This window comes from Hylobates moloch, unplaced genomic scaffold (genome assembly GCF_009828535.3).
Source record: "Hylobates moloch isolate HMO894 unplaced genomic scaffold, HMol_V3 SCAFFOLD_9, whole genome shotgun sequence".
Lineage (NCBI taxonomy): Eukaryota > Metazoa > Chordata > Mammalia > Primates > Hylobatidae > Hylobates > Hylobates moloch.
Window position 1 is genome coordinate 68,220,481 of NW_026652284.1, and position 18,695 is coordinate 68,239,175.

Here is an 18,695-nt window from a genome sequence, read left to right on the forward strand (position 1 = left end):
AATATATGCAATTTATTTTCTAAAACATTATGAATGCATACAATAGGCTTTGTAAGCTCCTGATGATTAAACTACAAATATGGACATTTTTCTTAGGTCTATTCTCCAAATTTTATGTTTTTGTTGGGCACATATCCAGTTTTTTCTTTCTGTCCACAGCTCATTCATGTCAAGTTTCTGTGTGACTATAATACTTTGACTTAATTTGTCCTTTGAGATAAAATTCAAAAAATCAAGAAGAAATGTTTTAATGCTATAATTACTTAAAACTATATTTTGGGAGTTATCTATTTTTGATACAAGGGAAAATTCATAGTTTATGATCATTAATGAAGGTAACACTTTTTCCTGTTTTATTGAGGACTTATTATGGAAGAAGCTTTGGGTTAAAGTTTAGTAGATGACCTGTCTTTTAATCTTCACAAGTACTCTATCAGGTAGAATTAATTATCCTTTCTTTTAAGCCCACGATATTGAAGATCAGAGACAAAATAACATGCTCATGTTCTGGTGAACACAAGATTTAAATCTTGATCTAGATCTAGAGCCTGTACACTTAATAATTTTTTCAGACTGGGTCCTTTACAGATCTCCTGTCTTTTCTGTTTTAGATGGAGTTTTGCTCTTGCTGCCCCGGTTGGAGTGCGATGGCCCGATCTCGGCTCACAGCAACCTCCGCCTCCCGGGTTCAAGCGATTCTCCTGCTTCAGCATCCTGAGTAGCTGGGATTACAGGCATACGCCACCATGCCTAGCTAATTTTGTATTTTTAGTAGAGACAGGGTTTCTCCATGTTGGTCAGGCTAGTCTTAAACTCCAGAACTCAGAGATCGCCTGTCTTTTATCAAATACTCCTAGGTTAAATGTCCAAGGGTGTGATAGATAGGTATCATTTTTGAATGAAGAACTCTGACATCTCTCAAGAAATTTCAGATAGGGCAGATGATCACTTCAGGTCACTTCACTCTGGAAATCATTCTGTTCAATGCCATAAACACCTACTGCTGCTTTTAGTTTTGAAGGACAGTTTTGCAATGAGAGCAACTTGCCAAGTGAAAACAGGTGTATGTAGATTCAAGTTTTTCTGCCGAGAGTTGGTATTTGATCACGTTAATGAAATTCAGTAAAATTACTCAACAAGCTTGGATGAAGAAATGTTGAGGGCCTGCCAAATAACAGTACATTAGACGATCATAGTTGAATAATGGCATTGATCTAGAATTAAACAGACCTTCAAAATAGGTGAATGTACTTCTTATATCTATAAACCGGAAACCAACAGCTGGAAGTGTCCTCACCTTTAATTTTTAGCTAAAGCTAATTACTATAGAGCTACTGGGCATTACACAAAAGTTAAGAAGTTTCTATTTATATACGACACAGTTCTGTAGGCCACATTTTATAGTAACACACTCCACATATAGGAGTAGAATTGTAGTTACTGAATACACTTGTTACAAATAAGAAGTCTAGGCTTGTTGTGGAGGCTCATGCCTGTAATCCCAGCACTTTGGGAGGCCGAGGCAAGAGGATTGCTTGAGCCCAGGAGTTCAACACCAGGCTGGGCATCATACAGGAGTTATAGACCAGCCTGGGCACCATAGTGAGATGAGACCCTATCTCAGAAAACAAATGTCTAGTTACTAGGCGATAGATAGTGTAAGCATTTGAAAGGAAGTAGCCTAAAACAGAAGTAATACTTGTTAATGGAAGTATGTCAAACCTTGATCCTGCAAAATTCATCTTGTTCAATAATCTAGGTTTTTTCATTTATGAAAGGTCAGTTGGTCGAATAAGTATTTAGGTATTTGTATTTTTTTCCTTTTAAAAGCAGCTTTGACATGTATTTTTGTATACATGCTTATGAAGAACAACTTCTGGTGAATTCTTAACTAAATTTTCATTGTTTTGAGAAACTCTGGAAAATAAATTAATGAGGCTGTGTTTTATTTGATGATCCTTTTATGTTTGACTGAACGTTACTGGACTTGTCTGTTGTTTCATCCTAAAAGTGTAATGAGACATAATTTTCCACAGCTGGTACTATTATACAGCTTAGTAGATGTTCCCTGAGAGCAGTGCCTCTGTGTTCTATTTTTTACTCTTACACGTTTATTAGTAAGAAGTTGCTATTTAACATGTAGATAAATAAACTGATGTGATCACCTTTCACATTTTTTCATTTCTTTGTCCCTTTTAGCTGTATAGCTTCTTAAGTTTTGAGGCACATTATTAATCTGATTTTACTGCCTCCAATGTGACTTTATCGTGATTTCCTTTACTCTCTTATTCCTTTCCCTTTTATCTCAGAGAGTTATGTTTTAATCTTAGTCTCACTGTCCTATGGATTTTTGCTTCTGTCACATACAAGTAGTATCTTCACTTGGTCTTTTAATTTTCTGAGCCAATTGAATATACAAAAATTATTTTTCTCAGCAAGTACTATGATCAGGACTTCAAGGTTCTTTTTGACTTTGCCTCTGCCTACAGTGTTCCACTTGTGGGACACTATCACACAGAATGTAGTAGTATATCATTATACATATAGCAATGCTCAAAAAACAGTACATGTACTTTGATTTTTCTGATTGGTATTAATTTATCTTGGTTCTAAGTTCCTTCAAGTTTATACTACTATAGAGTTTTCTTTTTCTTTCTTTCTTTTGCTTATCTTTTTTTTGTTTGTTTGTTTTTGCTTTTGTTTTTGTTTTTTTTTTTTTTTAGACAGAGTCTGGCTCTGTCGCCCAGCCTGGAGTGCAGGGGCATGATCTCAGCTCACTGCAACCTCCTTCTCCTGGGTTCAAGCAACCCTCCTGCCTCAGGCTCCTGAATAGCTGGGACTACAGGTACATGCCACCATGCCTGGCTACTTTTCATATTTTTAGTAGAGATGGGGGTGTCATCATTTTGGCCAGGCTGATCTCAAACTCAGGTAATCTACCCACCTCAGCCTCCCAGGTGTGAGCCCCCACGCCCTGCCAGTGTAGAGTTTTCTTAATCTTGCAACACGCTTATGGTCAATCACAGTTTTCAGTGGTAGTATGATTTTTCATTTTCCCCTGACTCTTTTATTAACCTTGCTTTCTCTTCCCTGCCCCTAGATGCACTTAAGTTTGTCTTGCAAAAGATGCCTATTTTTGCTTATGTTGAACATATGTCACAGACTTTTCATGTTATTGAGGACATAAATAATATGCTATTTTCTTACGCTCCCTATTGAAAATAATTTGATGAGGTAAATTTTTTTCTCTGTATTTCGGAATGTCATTTTCTTTTCCTTTGTTCTGAAATATTGCATATAAATTCAATTTCAAATTATTATTATGATTTATTCCTATTTACTAATCCCTGGATGGGAAGAGATATGTTTACATTTCATATATGCCAACAGATAGGGGAGTATGGATTATCCATGGCTTGGCTAACTTTCCACTTGGGATCTAGATGAATGTGAAATCCTGGGATAGCAAGTAAAGGGGACAGCTCTTGGATTTTTTTCTTGTTATTATGCCATCATACATCCATTCTATTCTCACTATATTGAGCTGAAATCTTCCTTGCTTGCTGACCCTCTAAGCCAAAGAATATATAAAAAATTATAATTCTCAACATGCATTATTACCAGATATAATAACTAGAGTGGCACCTCTACCTTCCTTGTGACCAGTTCTGTCCCATGTATTTTTGTTATTATTATCTTTACAGGAATTTTAATAGAAATACGGGTGAAATTACTTCAAAGGTATAAACAACTTCCATATTAAACTATTACTCGTCTCTTTTCTAATGACATTTTTATAAACTAAAATAAGTTGAGGTTAAAAAATGTCTACAGCATAATATGACATGTAAATCTAGGGAAAAAAGTTCATATAAATAGAAATACAGTATTACATAGCTCTAGTATAGCACTTTCCAGTGGCTTAATTTAGCAGAGTGAAAAAGCCTAATGTGTTACTAAGATAGCCAACTTATGAAATGTAGAAAGCACATGTTGCATACCATTTTCTTTGTGTACAAATGCTCCCTGAGGAGATTCAGGGATCCCTTTCCAGACTGTGATTGGCTTGGGATAGCCAGGGTCCATTGTTTTCATTTCTTCACTATATCTCCAATATCTACAAAGGATTAAAAACAACAACAACAACCACAATAACACACATATAGGGAAAGATTATGCATACAAACAATAATAGCTAACATTTATTAGACCTTTGCTGTGTGCTTGACTTTGTTACCTGTGCACCTGTTAATGATTTACAGCACTCCAACTGGCAAGCTTTGATTTAAATAACTGAAAATACAATGGGCATAAGGCATTTATTCTGTTTCTTCTCCTGCATATATTAAAAATGGGCATCTTATTGTCCACATCCTGCCTGTGTTAAAAATAAGTTCTTATTCAGTATGCTAAAGTGAATAAAAAGTGCTAGCTAAGTATATTTATAGTTCATAAGGACATCACCAACCTGCATATATATATCAGAGGTTTTCATGAGTTTTTAAAAAATCTTTCTTAGGAAGCAGAACATTTTTTTGAAATAATCTTAAGCAGAATCTTTATTTATTTATTCATTCGGTACATAGTTAGTGAATATATATTATGTTCCTGGTGTTATTGTAGGGCTAGAGATACAACCTTGGACAACACAGATATGCTGTGGCTCTCATTGATCTCACATTATAGGATATGTGAGGATGGGCAATAAACCAATTTATCAATAAATACATACTATGATAGGAGGTGATAATAGCTATGAAAAAAGCAAAGCAGACAGAGTTATCTAGGAGTATCAGAAGTCATGTTAAATTTGTGGACTGAGAGGTCCTGTCTGATAAGTTGACATCTGAACAGAGAAAAGTGAGGAGCAATACATGCAGTCTTTGCGAGAAGAACATTCCAGGCAGAGAAACTAGGAATTGAAAATTCCTGTGGCAGGCACATGCTGGAGTACCTGTGTCTACAAGGAGGATGGGGTGACTGGAATTGAGTTAGTAATGTGGAGACGTGGTGAGAGTGAGAACCAGAACCTAAGATTAGACAAGCCTTTACACTACAGTGAGCCTTTGGCTTTACTCTAAGAGAGATGGGAAGCCAATATATGTTTTGAACAGAGAAGCTTAAACTTATGGCTAATTGTTGAAAAGAATACACTGGCTGCTATGAGTAAAAGAGTTTGAAGGAGATAAGGCAGAAGTATGAATGCCAGTTGGGATGTCACTGCAATAATCCTTGGACTAGGGAGTCAATAACTATAGGACTGATGATAAATCAAGGCATTTGGGATATATTTTAAAGGAAGAGCCAAAGGACTTATTCATGGATTAGATGTGGGATGTGAAAGAGAAGGAAGCTGAGCATGACTCAAGAATTTTAAGCCTGATTATCTGGAAGAAGAATGTTGTTATTCAGTATGGTAAGAAGTAAGGGAAGGTAAGCTGAGAAGGATTGAGGAACCATGACTTTGGTGTTAACTACTTTAAATTCAGACTTCAAAGTGGACCTGTTGATGAGGAAACTGGGAATGTGAGTATAGACATTAGGGCTGGTCTTGATTGGAGTACTCAGTGTATAGACATTAATACAAGTAAAAGCAAAGCTCACCAAGAGTTAGACCTCTCAGACTGTCATCCCTTCACAGGCTAGTGCATGAGCCACTTTCACAGAACCCCCGGACTTCCAAGGAACAAATTGTGAACATCCCTACTTTGGATCACTCATTATTGTCCATGTATTTTAGGAGTAAAATGAGTTTATATTTTGAATGGTCACAAAGATTGACAAAATAGGGTAAAATCACTGGGAGTTCACAGTGATATCACCTATTTCGGGCAGCCCTATTGCTCTATGCATTATTTTATTTAATCGCAACAAATCTATGAGATAGTCATCACTGTCCCCATTTGAGAGATGAGAATTCTTGGAGGACAATGAATGATAGATAGAAATATAACCATGTTTGTCTGATTTCAAAAGTATCTGCTATTTTTACCATAAAGGCAGTTTCCAAGTTTATTTGATGCCACCAAATACATTTCCCAATTTTATTTGACAATGCTTTTCCCCCCACTAAACATCTATGGTGATCTACTAAAGCTAGTGTTTCACCAACACATATTTGGGAAATGATACATTTTAAAAAATTATCTTTGACTTAGCCATTTTATCTGAAATTAGAAAAAAATAAGTATTTTCTAGTTTGGATATGCCTCTGCCAGGACTGTGGAGGATTCTTTACCTACAGAGCTCTGGGGTCCTGTGCAAAAGGTTTTCCTATAAATTCCTAGAAACCTCACTTGAGTAACATCTGGAATTCCTCCATCTTCCTCCAGCTTCAATGTTCACACAGAAATTGGAAAAAGATTGTTTCAGGAAGTGTTCTAAGAAGTAATGCTCAAAGAAGAGTTTACACCAAAAGGGAAGCTGTCACAGGTATTTGTCGCAGGTTCTCATCACATCAAAGATGAGAACAGATCTGATGAACAGATCAGAAATAGCTTCGTGGAGAAGCACTGAGCTGAAAGAATGGTGCCTGGACTGCATCTTTCTGAAGAGGACAATGAAGTGGAATCTTTAGTGTATCATGCCACCAATTCTAAAATAAATTTTCTTTCACATTTTGTTCATGGAAACATTTACTTTTAAATTTAAATATTTAAATTAAACATGATTTCTGAATATTCTTGTCCCACAGAACATTCTGTGATGAATGGTTAATGCAGTTGAGATTTGCTCATAATCTAAAGATCTCTTCTCTCAAGTAAATATCTCAGTGGGGTTTACAATAGTTATTTAATATATATGTTAACTGCTTTCCACACTTCAGCAAAGAAAGTGTCTTGCAGAGAGATAGTCAAATACCTATTTCGTGGATCTTAAGAAACACTTTTTCACATTTTACATCTCTCAACATCAGAATGCCCTTACAATAGATACGGTGTCAGTTTACTTGACAGGGTTTTCCTCCCATAATAGAATAAATAATGACATATCTTAACAATACATGGCACTTTTAGATGACATAAACTATAACTTAAAGTGAGCTTTTAAATTCTAACTTAAAATTTGGACTAGGGCCAGGTGTGGTGACTCACACCTGTAATCCCAGCACTTTGGGAGGCTGAGGTGGACGGATTGCTTGAGCCCACAAGTTTGAGACCAGCCTAGGCAACATGGTGAAACCCTGTCTTTACCAAAAACACAAAAAACTAGCTGGGCATGGTGGTGCACACCTTTAGTTCCAGCTACTCAGGAGGCTGAGGTGGGAGGATCTGTTGAGCTCAGGAGGTTGAGGCTGCAGTGAGCTGTGATTGTGCCACTGCACTCCAGCGAGGGCAACAGAATGAGACCTTGTCTCAAAAAAATAATAATAGGCCAGGCATGGTGGCTCACGCCTGTAATTCCACCAGTTTGGGAGGCCGATGCGAGTGGATCACCTGAGGTCGGGAGTTCAAGACCAGCCTGGCCAACGTGGCTAAACTCCATCTCTACTAAAAAATACAAAAATTATCTGGGCGTGGTGGCAGTCGCCTGTAATCCCAGCTAGTCCGGAGGCTGAGGCAGGAGAATCGCTAGAACCCAGGAGGTGAAGGTTGCAGCGAGCCGAGATGGTGCCACTGCACTCCAGCTTGGGCAACAGAGAGAGACTTCATCTCAAATAATAATAATAAATAAAATTTGGAATAACTTAAAATCCTGAGGACAATGGGATCACATCTTGCATGTGATTTAAGTAACATTAATACATACCTAGCAACCAGATTAGTTATCTGAGAAGCAGTTGTTTTTCATGTAGAAATAACTACACTTTATGTAGCATTTTGTAGCTATAAAGTAAATTTATATACATATATTGTTGTGCTTAAATCCCTCAACAGTCTTTTATATCATATATTACAATGTTCTCTGTAATAATGTCCTAACCATAAATTTAGTATGAATTTTCACTCAATTTAAGCAATGACAGAGCATTGGGTATCATATTATTCAAAGACAATTGACTTAGTCACATTTACTGCGTTTGAATGTGATAGAATTGAAATTCCAATGTTACTGCTAGTGTCTGCCTGTGGTTCTTTTTCTCTCAATACTGTCATTCAAACAATTGGTGTTCATTGTTTGGGTATAGCTTTCCTTTCTCCCTTAGTCTGTTCATTCATAGATTCATTCACCCACTGATGCTTTTCTGTGCACCTATATTACATGCCAGACTCATAGGATTCAGAGAGATCTCATTTCAGGAAAATGTTAATGGAATGTAAATTTTATTACACTCTTTTGTAGGAACATAATTCGGGTATGAATTTGTCAATATAAATGCATTTTTCCCTCTCCTAGCAGATAATGCAAAACAATAATTTAGGATCATTTTACAATTTTAGAAAAACTCAACATAGGCTCAAACCCAAAGGTTGTCTGCTTTGTGTCAGCTTTGAAATATATCCAGTAAACTAGAATGCAATTAGAATTATCTATATTTAGTGCTGTCTTATAAAAGGTGCTGAGGCTTATTCATAAATATTGCTTTGTATTTTAATTTCCAACATATCTGAGCATATGTCAACATGAACAAAAAATCTCATCCCACTGAGTTCTTCTCCCTGAAAAATAAGCTTACGGATGCATTGAGAAGTAAATTAGCATATTCAGATCGGAACACTGTGTACATCAACCATTTGGGGGGTTTAAAATGTAGACATTTTCATGGAAAACATTGAAATTTTGTGGGAGGGTCAGTAAGTGATGAAAGCTATTGTAAATGAACCTCATAGCTCTTTCTTCTGACTCATCAGTCATCTCTACTGTAGAATTTTGACTTTAATCCGATGATTTTTTGGAGATTAGCAGTCTTAATCAATGCCCCAAAGTCCCATTCCTCAGAATCAGTCTTAAAAATGCAACAGAATAGAAAATATCAATATATCAGTTTTTGCTGTATTTTCAAATGACTCAAAAACATATACATTAAAAAATTACTTTGTAAACATACCACTTAAGCTGGAAGAAATAAATGTATTTTTCTATTTGACTGTTAGTGATGATAATAATTTACAAAATAAAGTAGGTCTATATTTTGTTATTTTTATTTGAAAATACCTTAAAATTCTCAACAGCTAAGCTTCTTATGAAATATGGCAATACAGTCTTAGATATGTTTGTGAGATGTTGAGAGATGACTTAGAAACATAGCATTTTAAGCTAAATGTTATGAAGATCAAAACGTAACCAAGTAACAAATTGTAGTATATTAACAAAAGGGCAAGTAGGAATCTGAGGGACTGAGTTCCATGCTGTACATGAAATAGTACAACACTAGATATTTTAATCCGAATTTACAGATTTATTTAAAGAACCGTCATTTCATCTACTCTCTTTAGCTATCTCTATACTTAGAAGATTTCACATGGATTCCTGCTTTCAATACCATTTATATGTCAATAACTCTGAGATCTGTGCCTCCAACTAAACTTTCCATTAAGATGCAAACTCAATTATCCAACCACCTACTTGACTTCTTCACTTGGTGTATAAATAGGCAACTCAGTCAAGCATGGATATTTCAATCTCTTAATCCCCTTCCCTCAATATTCCTTTCGGTGTCTGCCTTATCTCCAGATAAGGTGTTATCTACTTAATTACTTGGGTGAAAAGCCTGGAAGTTGCCCTGATTTATTTTGTTCCTCCCCTAAAATCCAAGCCCTGAGGACAACTTGTTATCATACTCAAAATGTATCCTGCACCCACCCACTTTGCTCCATCTCCACTGCTATCATCATGTCTTCCTGCACTCCTTCAATGGTCTCCCAGTTACCCTCCACGCCTCCACTCTTGGAGCCCATTCTTCACATAGAAGCCAGCACAATCTTTGTGAATACACAGAAGATCATGTCACTTTCCTGTTGAAAACCCTCCAATGCCTCTTCCTTGTACTTAGAATAAAATTCAAACTGTTTGCCATGGGCTACAGGGCCCTGTGAAATCTGGTCCCTATCAAACAGTTGGACTTCTTCTACCACTTAACCATGCTATGCTCTAGCAACACTGTTTTTGAACAATCCAACTTCTTTCCTACATTATTGCCTTTGCATGACTATATCATCCACCTGCAACACATTGTCCTGATAGCTTTCTATGGCTCAAATGTCTTCCTACTCAAGTCCCCACTCAAGTGTCCCCTTAACAAGTGAGGCCTTCTCCCAAGTCAACACAAGTCCCAACCTGTCCTTACCACCAGGAGTCTCATTTCTCACTGTGAAAATTATCAGGGTCATTTATTTGTTTACTGTTTATTATTTGTCTCCCCCAACACAGTCTAAGTGCCATGAAACTAGGAGCTCTGTGGTCTTTCTGCTACTACATCTTCATTATCTAGCACATGTCACATAGTTTGTGTTTCAAAATGCATTTTTGGATGAATGAAATGAGTGCTAGGGTAGGACAGGTGCAGAAATCTTAAGGAAGCAGGCACTAGAGCTACTGAGAATAGAATGGGCTGCCTCATGTTCATACTGTCACAGGCAGTTTGGCGGAGAGGGAAGGGTACTCTTGGGCTGTAATTGAGGGTATCTAGATTTTGGTAGGAAGTGAACAACATGCAGGGCTGACATATGGCAGCATCAATTTAAAGATGTGCTTTGTTTGCCTAGTAGATTATTTTAAGTGATCTTGATTTTGAATGCTTTTCTAGAGTTTTTGCACTTTCCAGCTCACCGCAATACTCATCACCCGCTATTGCCTTGGATATGCTGCTTTACCCAGTATTACAGCTGTTATTCACCTGATCTCTTTAAGGACTTGAATTTTTTACAGCAGTTCTAGATACTCACTAAAATCCTTTTTGCTCTTAGCCTTAGAGAAATAGAAAACTGTTAACATAATTTTTTTTCTTTTTTGTAAGCAGAAAAATGGCAGTGGGAGAAGAGGGGAGAAATAATAAAAAATAAATTCTCATATAAAAGTGACAAATAAATTGTGTTTTTGTTTCAGATACAGAGTTTAATGTCTTTTCCATTTAACTTTTAAATCTAGAATAAATATATTGATAACTGCTGTTGACTCTGGAAATACGTAATTATATGACTATGGAGTAATCTGTTTATAAAACATCTATAACTCATGACATTCTATAACTCATGACATCTTACATAAGATCACACACAAAAATTAATTGAAATCCTGCTTTCAGTTTTTTTAAGGCTATAAAACCATAGTTATTTAAATAGAACTTAAAAGTAATAAAGGTATTTCCATATATTTTCTATATTTGGCATGTAGCTTTTCAATCGGGGAGTAAATGATCTAAAAAACCCTTTTCCTGTTTTCTATAGTCTTTATTCTTCTATACTTTTGGCATCTAACCTCCACTAATTTCCAAATTTAAGGTAGTTCACGTTTAATCTTTAAACTTAAATGTTCCAATAAGTACTAAATTCTTAGAATGAAAACATTTTAAATGTAATCCCTACATTTGTGGGGAAAAAGAGCTATCTGATAATGAAATAGGCATTTTTATTATTATCTATGAAACTCTAATTAAACTGTTATATAAAAGTGAAGCTTCCATTTTCTGTCCCCTAGAAGCTAACTGCTCCAAAGTGTCTCCTCAGCCTTTCATTTTTGCCCTTTTTTGAGAAAAAGAAAAAACTGCAACTCCGTATAGTACCGAGTCCTGCATGGGTACATTCAAGCAAATAAAATCAGCTGGTGAATTTATCAACCTTAAGGGTTATACCATTTTAAAGAATATGTTATAAGTCTGCAGATTTATTTTCATTAGTGGTCACTATGCAGTGGCAATAAAGTTCTTCCTCTTTCATAGTCTATTACATTGACATCCTGTTGAGAGTCATTATACTTTTTGTGGCTTTAAGTAGCATCTTCTCCTTTGATCAAATTTTTTTTTGATAGATCTTTTAAATTTGTGATTTAGTGAGAAACATTATAGCACAGCCTAGCTTTATTATAATGAATTAAAATCTATGAGCATTTTGCTATGGAAAAATATAGGAATATTGCATACACAGTTAGTAAAAGGATAAATTTAAAAGTACATTCTTATTCTTGGAAGCCAATTACAGCAACTTTTTGTTCACACATTTGTTTGAAACCATTTGGAATTAAAATTTGTAAATTTCCAAATAAACAAAGTTTATAGACTGACTTACTTTTCTCCTAAAGTTGGAGACATTGCATAGGGTTAGTCTATGCTAAGATAATACGGCAAACTCAACACTGGCATGTTGGACATTAAAGCCTGTATTTTATATGTGTGTATTTTTTAAAAAATTTACTCATAGATGGAAGTACAATGGCAGACTTAAGTCATCCTACAAACCAATGAAGACTACTTAAGAATTTCTCATTGTGACCTAGCTAGTAATAATTTAATTCAAATTTGATTTTTTATATTTTTTAATATTTATTTAAATTAATACAAATATAGGCTTCAACTTACATATATTCCACTTGTAATATCTGTTAACAAATGGGCAGGGCTAGGGCTATATCTGCCTAAAAGCTACTGTAAAGGTTTTTCTATTTTTTTTGTTGTTGTTTTTGAGACAGGGTCTCACTCTGTTGCCCAGACTGGAGTACAGTGACACAATCTCGGCTCACTGCAGCCTTTGCCTCCCTGGTTCAAGTGATTCTCATGCCTCAGCCTCCCAAGTATCTGGAATTACAAGCATGTGCCAAAACGCCTGGCTAATTTTTATATTTTTAGTAGAGATGGGGTTTTGCCATGTTGGCCAGGCTGGTCTCGAACTCCTGAGCTCAAGTGATCCACCCACCTTGGCCTCCCAAAATGCTGGGATTACAGGCATGAGCCAACACGCCCAGCCTTACTATAAGTTTTAAACTAACAATTCTCTTTCATTTTGTGAACACTGTTAGCAGTATCACAAAAGGAAAGAAATAAGAGAGTAAAATAGCTGGGAAAAAATATTATACTTCAAACTAAAAGTATTTAGCCCAGTGATAGTTTGACTATGGTGGCTTCTTAAGAAATAGAATCTGTGACTAAACTAAAATTATTTGGAAGTCTTCACAATTTATTGTATACAAAGTATAAAAATTTAACTTTGAGTGTGAAAACACAAAAATCCTGTGCTTAAAAGTATTTTTTTTTTTTCTAAACAAAGTAAGTAAAATTCCCCCAAAAATGCAATGCAAGGATATGTATATACACTGCTTACATAGTATTATGGGCATGTTACAATTATGGGGAAATGAAAAAAAAACATATGCTAGGTATACACATTCATAAGAAAGTCACATTAGCTGAATATATTAGAGAAAGATTTATCTTAAATATTATTTGAAATATAAAACAATTTTTAATTGCATTAACTCCTGTGTTAAATCCACCAGGATTCTTCATCAACAGCTCATGCCTCTGATAGACCAGAAACGCTGATTTTCTAAATATTGGTTAATTAACTGTTTTTCTCATGAGAAGTGCATACTGACCTGTCTCCCTTGAAGAAATAGGTTTTCCCAACGTCCTCCCACCAAATGGCTGAATCAATACCATGAGGGGGAATTCCACTTCCAAGGGTTATCAAGTCATGAGGGTAACCAGGTTGAAGAGTTGTATCCTTGAACACCCAATATTTGTTACCTGTATGGAATAAGTGTAAATGCAGAATATATTAATTTAATGTCATAATTAGAATATGTCTATTAACATAATACATTTAAAATTATTATATTAAATATATATTATACTTTTAAAAGTATACTAAATATATATTATATTAAATCCTTGAAATAAGTTATTAGTTGTCTCATCTGGAATATTAATGTTATCTTTGCAATATCATTCACAAGTGGATAAAATGAACACTATTTATTAATATAATAATATAACCAAAATTTGTGAGTGAATTTAAAAAATAAAATAGACTATACCTTCGCCATAAAGAAACAATTCTGAGTCAAGGATGAAGGATTCTTCCCCTAAGAATTAGAGGTCCTACTTTTTTTCAAGGCTAAATCATTCCTGTATTTTGAGCAACGGGTATGCCCTCAGATTGGCTTAGTGATTATAACTTCTACTTGATTGAAACACCTCCTCTGGGCTGGTCCTTTCCTCTGATTACATAAATGTTCACAAGTCTCCCTAGTCTTACACATTCATCCTCCCTTGACCTCATGCCCTCTTATAACTGTTAACTCTATTCCTGTCTTTAAGAGTGGTAACTGAGTGGAGGAAAATTTTAACCTTAACCATGTTTGGAATTGCTGGAGCATGGCATGATGATACGAAAAAGGAGACAAAAGCAGACAGGCTTTAGTCAGTTTTATTGCTGTTTGACAATTCTCTACAGACAGCACATATCCTCATGCCCTCCCTGTGCCCCTGGTTGACTGTGCCCACCACTTCCCTTTCTGGTATGCCTATCAAGTTTCAGTCCACTAAAGCTTTTTGTTCTGGAGTCACCAATGCCCTCCAACTAAACAATTTCCCACCCTTATGTATTGACACTATTGACCACCTTAAGTACTTTCCTCCCTGAGCTGTGAGAAAACCATTTTCTTTTGTTTTGTTTGTTCTCTAGCTGCTCCTTTCTGGGCTTATTGTATTTTACTCAGCCCTTGAACGTTATCGTTTCCTAGGACTCTGTTCTCTGCTCTCCTCTTCTTATCCTAAATAAGGAAGGGTCACAAACTCAAATAACTACAGGGGCCAGGTTAGGGATGATAGTAGTAGTGCAGTATCTCCACTAATATTGAGATATTTCCATAAAAGTCAGTAAATAACCATTACCCTAAAGACTTATTTCCCTCCTTCCCTAAGTCCTCTTCTCCTGGGGCTTCTGAAACATTCTACGATCCAGCATCGTCTTGGATCTCTAGCACCTCCTGGGGTTAATATCTGGCAAAGTAAGGTGTCCCAACGTCCTTTCTACAATATTTCAAAACCACCCATAGATAAGGACCATGATAAACCATAGCTCATGTAATACCTAAAGGTCTTCAAAAAATTTTAAAAATGTGCCCTCTTAACACAAAATAAGCAAACAAAAACCACACATCTTTAGGCTAAATTTAGTTAGGAGTTTCTAGTTTGTAACCATGGGTAATCTCATTTACTCCAAGAGCTTCTACTACCATTTGATACCATTTAAGTTAGAACAACATTTACTGAGTATCTTCAAGTATCCCAAGTATCATGCCAGGTACTAAGGATACCCCAGAGGGTAAGAAATCTGATCGCTACCCTGATCATCCTACATGACAGCAGAAGCAGCAGATGAAAGCCAAATATACACACATATAACTTCAGTAATTGAAAAACTACTGAAGGCTAGAAAACAAAAAACAGAGGTTGAGAAAAAAATAAAGGGAACTTACTTTAAGTAAAAAGGTCAGGGAAGACCTCTCTGAAGAAATACACCAAAATCTAAAGAAAGAGAAGGTAATAAATATGCAAAGAATATTGGGAAGTGCATTCAGAGCAGAGGACAGTTTGGGATGATCAACAAATTGAAAGAAGATCAGTAATTTGTAATAAGCAAGTACAAAATCTTTGAAAATCAACATAATGAGTTGGAATCTTACTTAGAGTGTACTGGAGGCCATCAAGGAGATTAAATTTGTGTTGGGTTGTGATTGGTTTTATATTTTAAAATGATTTTTGGTGACAAATGGATTATAAAGGGAAGAATGAAAATAAAATGACCCATCAAGAGTCTTTGGCAAGAATTAATTGAATCATTCACTCAATAATTACTTAGTACATGTACCAGGCACTGTTGTAGGCACTACCGATAGAGAAGTGAACCAGAAGGTCAACATCTCTATCTCATGAAGCTTAGATATCAGTGAGTGAGTACGAATCAAACAGATGAATAAATTAAAACTTCAGAAAGCAAAGTGCTATACAAATAGAGAAAGAAAAAAGGATATTAAGGTGACAGTGATGGGATTTGGGGCTACTTTGTATTAGATGCAGGAAAGATCCCTTTATTCAACTGTGACATATAATTCAAAGGAGCCAGACCACTGAAGATTGTTTGAGGTAAAAGAAACATAAAGAATAAATGCCATAATGGGAAGAAGCTTGTTGTGCAGCTAGAATAGAGTGTGATAGGAGTGTATAATGATAGAGGTGAGGATCATGTAACCCTTGTAGGAGTTGAACTTTGTTCTAAATGAAATAGGAAGTCATTGAATAGTTAAATCAAAAAGTTCTCTGATAGTAGTTTGGACCAACACAGCAGAAATAGAGACGGAAACGATAAAATAAAGTCAGGACATATTTTGGAGATGGAATTGATAGGCATTGCTGAGGGAAATAAGATAAAGATAATATTAAGAATGATCTTCAAGTTCTGGCTTGTGTAGATAAGTGAATAACAGTGTTATTTAATAAGACAAGACTAAAGGTGAATGGGCTGTTGGAAGTTTAAATCAAGAGTCTGAGATGTCAATTAGATATCTACATAAAGAAGTCCTGTAGGCAACCAGGTATGTCAGTTTGAAAATAAGTTTGTAAGACACAAGCATACATGTGGCATTTATAAGTTTAGGATGTGTGAGATTATCCTGGGACGAGTATATACAGAAGATAAAGATTAACCAGAACCGGACTTCTAGAAATTCATGACCATTAGAAAAGATCACACAAAGGAAGAGGGAAGCGGAGGCACATCAGGAGAAAGAAGAGGCAGTGTTGAAGACAAAAGTAAAAGAAAACATCAGAAGGCAAAAAGAAAAAAGTGTAGTCATAAATGACTATCTCTGATCCAAATATCTCTTGAAAGCCAACTAGTATCTATAGTTATCTGATGAGATTTTCTACACAGTCCAAATTTGAACTCATCTGAATACCTTTCTTATTTTCCCTCTTTGGGTAGATGGAATACTAGTTATACTGTGGCTGACATCAGAAACGTCCTTGTTCATTATTTTCCATATTTAATGGATCATTACATTCAGATGATTTCAATTCCTAACTCTCCCTTATAACTGTCCTTTGAAGGCTGTTCTTTTTACCAATGGTCCTTTATATCATCCCTTCCATCGTCCCTTCTAAAGGTAATACTATCACTGTAAGACTAGAGCCAGTCAAAATGCTGTGCTGCAGAGTAAGCTATGGAGACTTGGCTTCGTCTGATAAGCAGAGATAAGCAGAACCATCCATGTCTCTCTCTTGGGAAGATGACCCAGAGAACACCGAGAGATTTTCCCTCTAAGCAGGGGAGATTGACTATTTTTATATAATACGAAGCCTGAGAAGCCAAGATGGCCAGAGGAAGCAAATATTATGAGGAGGCAGAAATTGAATAAAAGAGATGGACAGAAAGAGAAGAGAGAATGAGAAGAGATAAAAAAAAAAAAAAGTGATACAAGGAGCAAAGCTATGAATGGGAGAGGGGCCAGCAGGCAAGTGTAGCAAGTTCCTGGCTGTCTGAGTTCCTGTTACACACCCACTCCTTACCATAAGTTCCCCATAAGCTCAATTAACCTTACTGGGTTTATTTTTCTTTTAACTGAATGAGACTGTTCAATGTAAAATTGTGAACAATCAAATATCAGGTAAGTTGCTAGGTGCATCTGAGCCCAAGCCTGTTGGCCAGAATCCTAGCTTTAGCCAATGGTACCATGCTGTCTTCCAGCCATGAGACTTGACTTAAGAGAAACCTGTGTATTTCCTACCTTATGTTATTTCAACAGTTTTCTTTCTCGTTTTCCTGTCTCCAGCCAGTCTCCTTTTTATCTATCCTCCATAAAGTCAATAAAGGGATTTCTTGAAAATGCATACTTGATTTTTGCCTCTCTTTTGTTTAAAAATTTCAGTGGTTTCTTATTGCATTCAGGATAAAACCCAAATTCATTATATGTCATTTCAAGGTTCCTTTCAGTACGGGTGTCTTATCTCATCTATATTCCACTTATCTCCATTTATGGGAAACTAGGATGACACTTTCAAAACTTAGCTTTGCACGATTTCTCTGAAAAGCATTTCCTATCTGAGTATGGTGGGCACCTTACATTGCCAAATTACCGGCATTTACCTTCATCTGATTACTCAGTACATTGTACCTTGATGAATCACAAGCCTGCCACCCACTCTAGCGTGTGAATAACTTGAGGAAAAACGCTACATCGAACGCATTATTTTCGTGCAGCACCTCATATATAGTATTTGGAAAGTAGGTGCTTAATAAATAAATGGTTACTGATGCAAAGAACCATGTTTAATATTACATGGCTACTCAAATATAGGATCAAAAATCTAACAAAAGGCACAATAAAGGCTACATAAATAACATTGAGGGCAATTAGTTTGGAATCTTGTTAGTACAGCATAAAGAAAAATTTTACAACCACTAGCAAGAGAAAATATAAAGCATGCCTTGGTATTGTGCTGAAAAATCATTTATTTAAGTGATTATATTTAACCAAGTGTTGGAAATATGGTCATAAAAAAGGAAACTTACCCTGAGCCCTTGTATAATCTGAATATTATACACACACACAAACACACACACAGACACAGACACACACACGCACACACACCTCATCCCAAAGGCCCAGACCACTTCCTTGCCAGAGTCAGTGAGTTGGAAAATCCAGAAAGCTGTTTCACAGTATGCGCTATATTTTAGTCAAATCCCTGTGGCATTAAAATAGAAAGTCTTAAAACAATAGAAGAAAGAGAAAGAAACGCCTTTTCTGTTGGCCTATAC

General features: G+C 35.9%; 1 protein-coding gene across 1 annotated transcript in view; it reads right to left on the reverse strand.

Annotated features, from left to right (window-relative positions):
• MMP16 (matrix metallopeptidase 16) overlaps positions 1-18,695 on the reverse strand; it is a 284,820-nt gene that overhangs the window by 10,639 nt on the left and 255,486 nt on the right. The window contains exons 8-9 of the mRNA XM_032759998.2: positions 13,468-13,618; positions 4,002-4,117 (exon numbers count right to left, since the gene is read on the reverse strand). Coding sequence (XP_032615889.1) covers positions 4,002-4,117; positions 13,468-13,618 — 267 coding nt within the window. The remainder of the gene's footprint in view (positions 1-4,001; positions 4,118-13,467; positions 13,619-18,695) is intronic.